The 9,011-nt window shown below is 26.9% G+C and overlaps 1 protein-coding gene across 5 annotated transcripts in view; it reads right to left on the reverse strand.

The window, feature by feature from the left end:
* Positions 1 to 8,500, reverse strand: part of LOC133564790 (N-acetylglucosamine-1-phosphodiester alpha-N-acetylglucosaminidase-like) — a 34,668-nt gene extending 26,168 nt beyond the window's left edge. For all 5 annotated transcript variants that reach the window (XM_061919281.1, XM_061919282.1, XM_061919284.1 and 2 more), the window contains exon 1: positions 8,327 to 8,500. In XM_061919281.1, coding sequence (XP_061775265.1) covers positions 8,327 to 8,394 — 68 coding nt within the window. In that variant the 5' untranslated portion in view covers positions 8,395 to 8,500. The remainder of the gene's footprint in view (positions 1 to 8,326) is intronic.
* Between the last annotated feature and the right edge of the window lie 511 nt (positions 8,501 to 9,011).

Raw genomic sequence — 9,011 nt, forward strand, 5'->3', positions numbered from 1 at the left:
TTTATTTACTAGCAAGCTGGTCTCGCTTTGCTCGACATTTTTAATTTTAGAGACAAAACTCAAACAGAATTTGAAAATCCAAGAAAATATTTTAAAGACTTGGTCTTCACTTGTTTGAATAAATTCATTTATTTTTTTACTTTGTTTCTTATAACTTTCATAAAGACAATTTTAGAGAAAAAATACAATCTTAAAAAATATTTTAGGATTTTTAAACACATATACGTTTTAAATTCCTTCCTCTTCTTTCCTGACAATTTAAATCAATGTTCAAGTAAATTGTTTTTTTTATTGTAAAGAATGATAAATACATTTTAATTTAATTCTTCATTTTAGCTTCTTTTTTTACTACGAAGAATATTTGTGAAATATTTCTTCAAACTTATTATGATTAAAATTCAAAAGAATTATTCTGGAAAATCTGTAGAATCAAATTTAAATCTTATTTCAAAGTCTTTTTGATTTCTTTTAAAATTTTTGTTCTGGAAAATCCAGACAAAATAATGATTTGTCTTTGTTAGAAATATAGCTTGGTCCAATTTGTTATATATTCTAACAAAGTGCAGATTGGATTTTAACCTATTTAAAACATGTCATCCAAATTCTAACATTTATCTTAATAAGAAAAATAACTACTGATGTTCCATAAATTCTTTTTTTTATTTTTTCAAAAAGATTCGAATTAGCTAGTTTTTCTCTTCTGTTTGTCGGTTAAATTTTGAATTTTAAAGAGTCGAAATTGAAGATAAACTATGTTTCAAAATTTTATTTTCATTTTTTTCCTGTTTTCTCCTCTTTTAAACCGTTCAATTAAGTGTTTTTTTCATCATTTATTCTGTAGTAAAAACCTTCCGTAAAAGCAAAAAAAATATACGACGGAATGACAGACATAAATACCCTTTTTCTAAATATATATCTATTGATGTATTTATTAAAGGTAAATTGAGCAAATTGGCTATTTCTGGCGATGTATTTAAGTGTGTATCAAACTGGTAGCCCTTGGAATTAATCAGTCCCCAAGAAGTAGTTCTTGCTTTCAAAAAGGTTGCTGACCCCTGCCTTAGGTTGTATTTTAATCGATGAAATGGTGAAACTAGCGTTAAGCGATCAAATGTGAGCAAACATTTTTTTACTTTGCTTCTTATAACTTTCAGAAAGACAATTTTAGAGAAAAAATCTAACATTAAAAATTATTTTAGGATTTTTAAACACATTTACCTTTTTACCTTTTAAATTCCTTCCTCTTCTTTCCTGACAATTTAAATCAATGTTCAAGTAAATTGTTTTTTTATTTTATTGTAAAGAATAATAAATACATTTTAATTTAATTCTTCATTTTAGCTTATTTTTTTACGACGAAGAATATTTGTGAAATATTTCTTCAAACTTAACATGATTAAAATTCAGAATAATTATTCTGGAAAATCTGTAGAATCAAATTTAAATCTTATTTCAAAGTCTTTTTGATTTATTTTAAAATTTTTGTTCTGGAAAATCTAGACGAAATAATGATTTGTCTTTGTTAGAAATATAGCTTGGGCCAATTTGTTATATATTCTAACAAAGTGCAGATTGGATTTTAACTTATTTAAAACATGTCATCAAAATTCTAACATTTATCTCAATAAGAAAAATAACTACTGATGTTCCATAAATTCCTTTTTAAATTTTTTCAAAAAGATTTGAATCAGCTAGTTTTTCCTCTTCTTTTTTTCGGTTGAATTTTGAATTTTAAAGAGTCGAAATTGAAGATAAACTATGTTTCAAAATTTTATTTTAATTTTTTTCCTGTTTTCTCCTCTTTTAAACCGTTCAATTAAGTGTTTTTTTCATCATTTATTCTCTACAACAAAACCTTCCGTAAAAGGAAAAAAAAATGTACGACGGAATGACAGACAGAAATACCCATTTTTTAAATATATATCTATAGATTTATTTATTAAAAGGTAAATTGAGCAAATTGGCTATTTCTGGCAATGTATTGAAGTGTGTATCAAACTGGGAGCCCTCGGCATGAATCAGTAGCCAAGAAGTAGTTCTTGCTTTCAAAAAGGTTGGTGACCCCTGCCTTAGGTTGTATTTTAATCGATGAAATGGTGAAACTAGAGTTAAGCGATCAAATGTGAGCAAACATTTTTTTACTTTGCTTCTTATAACTTTCAGAAAGACAATTTTAGAGAAAAAATACAACCTTAAAAATTGTTTTAGGATTTTTAAACACATATACCTTTTTACCTTTTAAATTCCTTCCTCTTCTTTCCTGACAATTTAAATCAATGTTCAAGTAAATTGTTTTTTTTATTTTATTGTAAAGAATAATAAATACATTTTAATTTAATTCTGCATTTTAGCTTCTTTTTTTACGACGAAGAATATTTGTGAAATATTTCTTCAAACTTATCATGATTAAAATTCAGAATAATTATTCTGGAAAATCTGTAGAATCAAATTTAAATCTTATTTCAAAGTCTTTTTGATTTCTTTTAAAATTTTTGTTCTGGAAAATCCAGACGAAATAATGATTTGTCTTTGTTAGAAATATAGCTTGGTCCAATTTGTTATATATTCTAACAAAGTGCAGATTGGATTTTAACCTATTTAAAACATGTCATCCAAATTCTAAAATTAATCTTTATCAGGAAAAATTACTAATGATGTTCCATAAATTCTTTTTTTTAATTGTTTCAAAAAGATTCGAATTAGCTAGTTTTTCTCTTCTGTTTGTCGGTTAAATTTTGAATTTTAAAGAGTAGAAATTGAAGAGAAAGTATGTTTCAAAATTTTATTTTCATTTTTTTCCTGTTTTCTCCTCTTTTAAACCGTTCAATTAAGTGTTTTTTTCATCATTTATTCTCTAGTAAAAACCTTCCGTAAAAGGAAAAAATATATACGACGGAATGACAGACAGAAATACCCTTTTTCTAAATATATATCTATAGATTTATTTATTAAAGGTAAATTGAGCAAATTGGCTATTTCTGGCAATGTATTGAAGTGTGTATCAAACTGGTAGCCCTCGGCATGAATCAGTAGCCAAGAAGTAGTTCTTGCTTTCAAAAAGGTTGCTGACCCCTGCCTTAGGTTGTATTTTAATCGATGAAATGGTGAAACTAGAGTTAAGCGATCAAATGTGAGCAAACATTTTTTTACTTTGCTTCTTATAACTTTCAGAAAGACAATTTTAGAGAAAAAATACAACCTTAAAAATTGTTTTAGGATTTTTAAACACATATACCTTTTTACCTTTTAAATTCCTTCCTCTTCTTTCCTGACAATTTAAATCAATGTTCAAGTAAATTGTTTTTTTATTTTATTGTAAAGAATAATAAATACATTTTAATTTAATTCTTCATTTTAGCTTCTTTTTTTACGACGAAGAATATTTGTGAAATATTTCTTCAAACTTATTATGATTAAAATTCAAAAGAATTATTCTGGAAAATCTGTAGAATAAAATTTAAATCTTATTTCAAAGTCTTTTTGATTTCTTTTAAAATTTTTGTTCTGGAAAATCCAGACGAAATAATGATTTGTCTTTATTAGAAATATAGCTTGGTCCAATTTGTTATATATTCTAACAAAGTGCAGATTGGATTTTAACCTATTTAAAACATATCATCAAAATTCTAACATTTATCTCAATAAGAAAAATAACTACTGATGTTCCATAAATTCCTTTTTAAATTTTTTCAAAAAGATTCGAATCAGCTAGTTTTTCCTCTTCTTTTTTTCGGTTGAATTTTGAATTTTAAAGAGTCGAAATTGAAGATAAACTATGTTTCAAAATTTTATTTTCATTTTTTTCCTGTTTTCTCCTCTTTTAAACCGTTCAATTAAGTGTTTTTTACATCATTTATTCTCTACAAAAAACCTTCCGTAAAAGGAAAAAAATGCACGACGGAATGACAGACAGAAATACCATTTTTCTAAATATATATATATAGATTTATTTACTAAAGGTAAATTGAGCAAATTGGCTATTTCTGGCAATGTATTGAAGTGTGTATCAAACTGGTAGCCCTTGGCATTAATCAGTAGCCAAGAAGTAGTTCTTGCTTTCAAAAAGGTTGCTGACCCCTGCCTTAGGTTGTATTTTAATCGATGAAATGGTGAAACTAGAGTTAAGCGATCAAATGTGAGCAAACATTTTTTTACTTTGCTTCTTATAACTTTCAGAAAGACAATTTTAGAGAAAAAATACAACCTTAAAAATTGTTTTAGGATTTTTAAACACATATACCTTTTTACCTTTTAAATTCCTTCCTCTTCTTTCCTGACAATTTAAATCAATGTTCAAGTAAATTGTTTTTTTATTTTATTGTAAAGAATAATAAATACATTTTAATTTAATTCTTCATTTTAGCTTCTTTTTTTACGACGAAGAATATTTGTGAAATATTTCTTCAAACTTATTATGATTAAAATTCAAAAGAATTATTCTGGAAAATCTGTAGAATAAAATTTAAATCTTATTTCAAAGTCTTTTTGATTTCTTTTAAAATTTTTGTTCTGGAAAATCCAGACGAAATAATGATTTGTCTTTATTAGAAATATAGCTTGGTCCAATTTGTTATATATTCTAACAAAGTGCAGATTGGATTTTAACCTATTTAAAACATATCATCAAAATTCTAACATTTATCTCAATAAGAAAAATAACTACTGATGTTCCATAAATTCCTTTTTAAATTTTTTCAAAAAGATTCGAATCAGCTAGTTTTTCCTCTTCTTTTTTTCGGTTGAATTTTGAATTTTAAAGAGTCGAAATTGAAGATAAACTATGTTTCAAAATTTTATTTTCATTTTTTTCCTGTTTTCTCCTCTTTTAAACCGTTCAATTAAGTGTTTTTTACATCATTTATTCTCTACAAAAAACCTTCCGTAAAAGGAAAAAAATGCACGACGGAATGACAGACAGAAATACCATTTTTCTAAATATATATATATAGATTTATTTACTAAAGGTAAATTGAGCAAATTGGCTATTTCTGGCAATGTATTGAAGTGTGTATCAAACTGGTAGCCCTTGGCATTAATCAGTAGCCAAGAAGTAGTTCTTGCTTTCAAAAAGGTTGCTGACCCCTGCCTTAGGTTGTATTTTAATCGATGAAATGGTGAAACTAGAGTTAAGCGATCAAATGTGAGCAAACATTTTTTTACTTTGCTTCTTATAACTTTCAGAAAGACAATTTTAGAGAAAAAATACTACCTTAAAAATTGTTTTAGGATTTTTAAACACATATACCTTTTTACCTTTTAAATTCCTTCCTCTTCTTTCCTGACAATTTAAATCAATGTTCAAGTACATTGTTTTTTTATTTTATTGTAAAGAATAATAAATACATTTTAATTTAATTCTTCATTTTAGCTTCTATTTTTTCGACGAAGAATATTTGTGAAATATTTCTTCAAACTTATCAGGATTAAAATTCAAAATAACTATTCTGGAAAATCTGTAGAATCAAATTTAAATCTTATTTCAAAGTCTTTGATTTCTTTTAAAATTTTTGTTCTGGAAAATCTAGACGAAATAATGATTTGTCTTTATTAGAAATATAGCTTGGTCCAATTTGTTATATATTCTAACAAAGTGCAGATTGGATTTTAACCTATTTAAAACATATCATCAAAATTCTAACATTTATCTCAATAAGAAAAATAACTACTGATGTTCCATAAATTCCTTTTTAAATTTTTTCAAAAAGATTCGAATCAGCTAGTTTTTCCTCTTCTTTTTTTGGGTTGAATTTTGAATTTTAAAGAGTCGAAATTGAAGAGAAAGTATGTTTCAAAATTTTATTTTCATTTTTTTCCTGTTTTCTCCTCTTTTAAACCATTCAATTAAGTGTTTTTTACATAATTTATTCTCTACAAAAAACCTTCCGTAAAAGGAAAAAAATGTACGCCGGAATGACAGACAGAAATACCAATTTTTTAAATATATATATATAGATTTATTTATTAAAGGTAAATTGAGCAAATTGGCTATTTCTGGCAATTTATTTAAGTGTGTATCAAACTGGTAGCCCTTGGCATTAATCAGTAGCCAAGAAGTAGTTCTTGCTTTCAAAAAGTTTGCTGACCCCTGCCTTAGGTTGTATTTTAATCGATGAAATGGTGAAACTAGCATAAAGCGATCAAATGTGAGCAAACATTTTTTTACTTTGCTTCTTATAACTTTCAGAAAGACAATTTTAGAGAAAAAATACAACCTTAAAAATTGTTTTAGGATTTTTAAACACATATACCTTTTTACCTTTTAAATTCCTTCCTCTTCTTTCCTGACAATTTAAATCAATGTTCAAGTAAATTGTTTTTTTATTTTATTGTAAAGAATAATAAATACATTTTAATTTAATTCTTCATTTTAGCTTCTTTTTTTATGACGAAGAATATTTGTGAAATATTTCTTCAAACTTATTATGATTAAAATTCAGAATAATTATTCTGGAAAATCTGTAGAATCAAATTTAAATCTTATTTCAAAGTTTTTTTGATTTCTTTTAAAATTTTTGTTCTGGAAAATCCAGACGAAATAATGATTTGTCTTTGTTAGAAATATAGCTTGGTCCAATTTGTTATATATTCTAACAAAGTGCAGATTGGATTTTAACTTATTTAAAACATGTCATCCAAATTCTAACATTTATCTTAATCAGGAAAAATTACTAATGATGTTTCATAAATACTTTTTTTAATTTTTTCAAAAAGATTCGAATCAGCTAGTTTTTCTCTTCTGTTTTTTGGTTGAATTTAGAATTCTAAAAAGTCGAAATTGAAGATAAACTATGTTTAAAAATTTTATTTTCATTTTTTTCCTGTTTTCTCCTCTTTTAAACCATTCAATTAAGTGTTTTTTACATCATTTATTCTCTACAAAAAACCTTCCGTAAAAGGAAAAAAAATATACGACGGAATGACAGACAGAAATACCCTTTTTTTAAAATATATATATATAGATTTATTTATTAAAGGTAAATTGAGCAAATTGTCTATTTCTGGCAATGTATTGAAGTGTGTATCAAACTGGTAGCCCTTGGCATTAATCAGTAGCCAAGAAGTAGTTCTTGCTTTCAAAAAGGTTGCTGACCCCTGCCTTAGGTTGTATTTTAATCGATGAAATGGTGAAACTAGAGTTAAGCGATCAAATGTGAGCAAACATTTTTTTACTTTGCTTCTTATAACTTTCAGAAAGACAATTTTAGAGAAAAAATACAACCTTAAAAATTGTTTTAGGATTTTTAAACACATATACCTTTTTACCTTTTAAATTCCTTCCTCTTCTTCCCTGACAATTTAAATCAATGTTCAAGTAAATTGTTTTTTATTTTATTGTAAAGAATGATAAATACATTTTAATTTAATTCTTCATTTTAGCTTCTATTTTTTCGATGAAGAATATTTGTGAAATATTTCTTCAAACTTAACATGATTAAAATTCAGAATAATTATTCTGGAAAATCTGTAGAATCAAATTTAAATCTTATTTCAAAGTCTTTGATTTCTTTTAAAATTTTTGTTCTGGAAAATCCAGACGAAATAATGATTTGTCTTTGTTAGAAACATAGCTTGGTCCAATTTGTTATATATTCTAACAAAGTGCAGATTGGATTTTAATCTATTTAAAACATGTCATCAAAATTCTAACATTTATCTCAATCAGGAAAAATTACTAATGATGTCCCATAAATAATTTTTTTAATTTTTTCAAAAAGATTCGAATCAGCTAGTTTTTCTCTTCTGTTTTTTGGTTGAATTTAGAATTTTAAAAAGTCGAAATTGAAGATAAACTATGTTTCAAAATTTTATTTTCATTTTTTTCCTGTTTTCTCCTCTTTTAAACCGTTCAATTAAGTGTTTTCTACATAATTTATTCTCTAGTAAAAACCTTCCGTAAAAGGAAAAAATATATACGACGGAATGACAGACATAAATACCCTTTTTCTAAATATATATCTATTGATGTATTTATTAAAGGTAAATTGAGCAAATTGGCTATTTCTGGCAATGTATTGAAGTGTGTATCAAACTGGGAGCCCTCGGCATTAATCAGTAGCCAAGAAGTAGTTCTTGCTTTCAAAAAGGTTGCTGACCCCTGCCTTAGGTTGTATTTTAATCGATGAAATGGTGAAACTAGAGTTAAGCGATCAAATGTGAGCAAACATGTCTGAGAGACTCCAGACACCAAACAAGCAACGGGGTCCAAAAAAATAGTTGAAAGCGGAAGTGAGTCCATTATGTATAAAGAAAGATATTTAAATATCAACCCTATATGTTGACATATCTTCTAGCAACTTCCAATACTGTTAGCTCGACGGAATTGTACCTGACTTCTTCGGCGACGGACGGCCGAGATGGCGCAAACAACAGAAAGCACACAAATAAATCCTTCATCGAGCCTTCAGACGCTGAAGTTTTTGGACCAAACTGTCAAAACTTTTCTCCATTTATCGCGCGTGACTTTCGGCTTTTCGACTCGTCATTTCCGGATACCCACCGGAAATAGATCACCAAAATGAAAGCCCCGAACTGGGCCAGAACAAAATGAACGATGGAATAGTGGACTTTATCACACCATTAATAATTAAATACATTTAAATAATTGAACCTAATGCTAATCGTATGTACAACACACACGTCTGTACAAGCAAGCAGCGACAATTGATTGATTGATTAGTAATTTTCGCAATACAGTAGATATTCCGTAAAATTGACCACTAAATGGTAACACCCTAATAAATTTTTTTGGTCCACTTTAATCACTTCATGTTACATTCATGGAACAAAACTAACTTAGAGTAAGGAAAAAAAAAAAACAGTACTGTTAAATAAAATGTTACACAGTGTGGCCACTGGGTGGCGGCATCAACCGGAATCATTCATCAGCAGAAGAAGAAGAAGAAGAAGCACTTGCCGCTTTTTACTGTCTAGTAATGGTGGTTGTGGGCCACGAAAAAAAAGAAAAAACATTTCCTTCAAATAAGATTAATAAAGAGGGACTTTTTTGTTAA

The sequence above is a fragment of the Nerophis ophidion genome, linkage group LG13, assembly GCF_033978795.1.
Source record: "Nerophis ophidion isolate RoL-2023_Sa linkage group LG13, RoL_Noph_v1.0, whole genome shotgun sequence".
Lineage (NCBI taxonomy): Eukaryota > Metazoa > Chordata > Actinopteri > Syngnathiformes > Syngnathidae > Nerophis > Nerophis ophidion.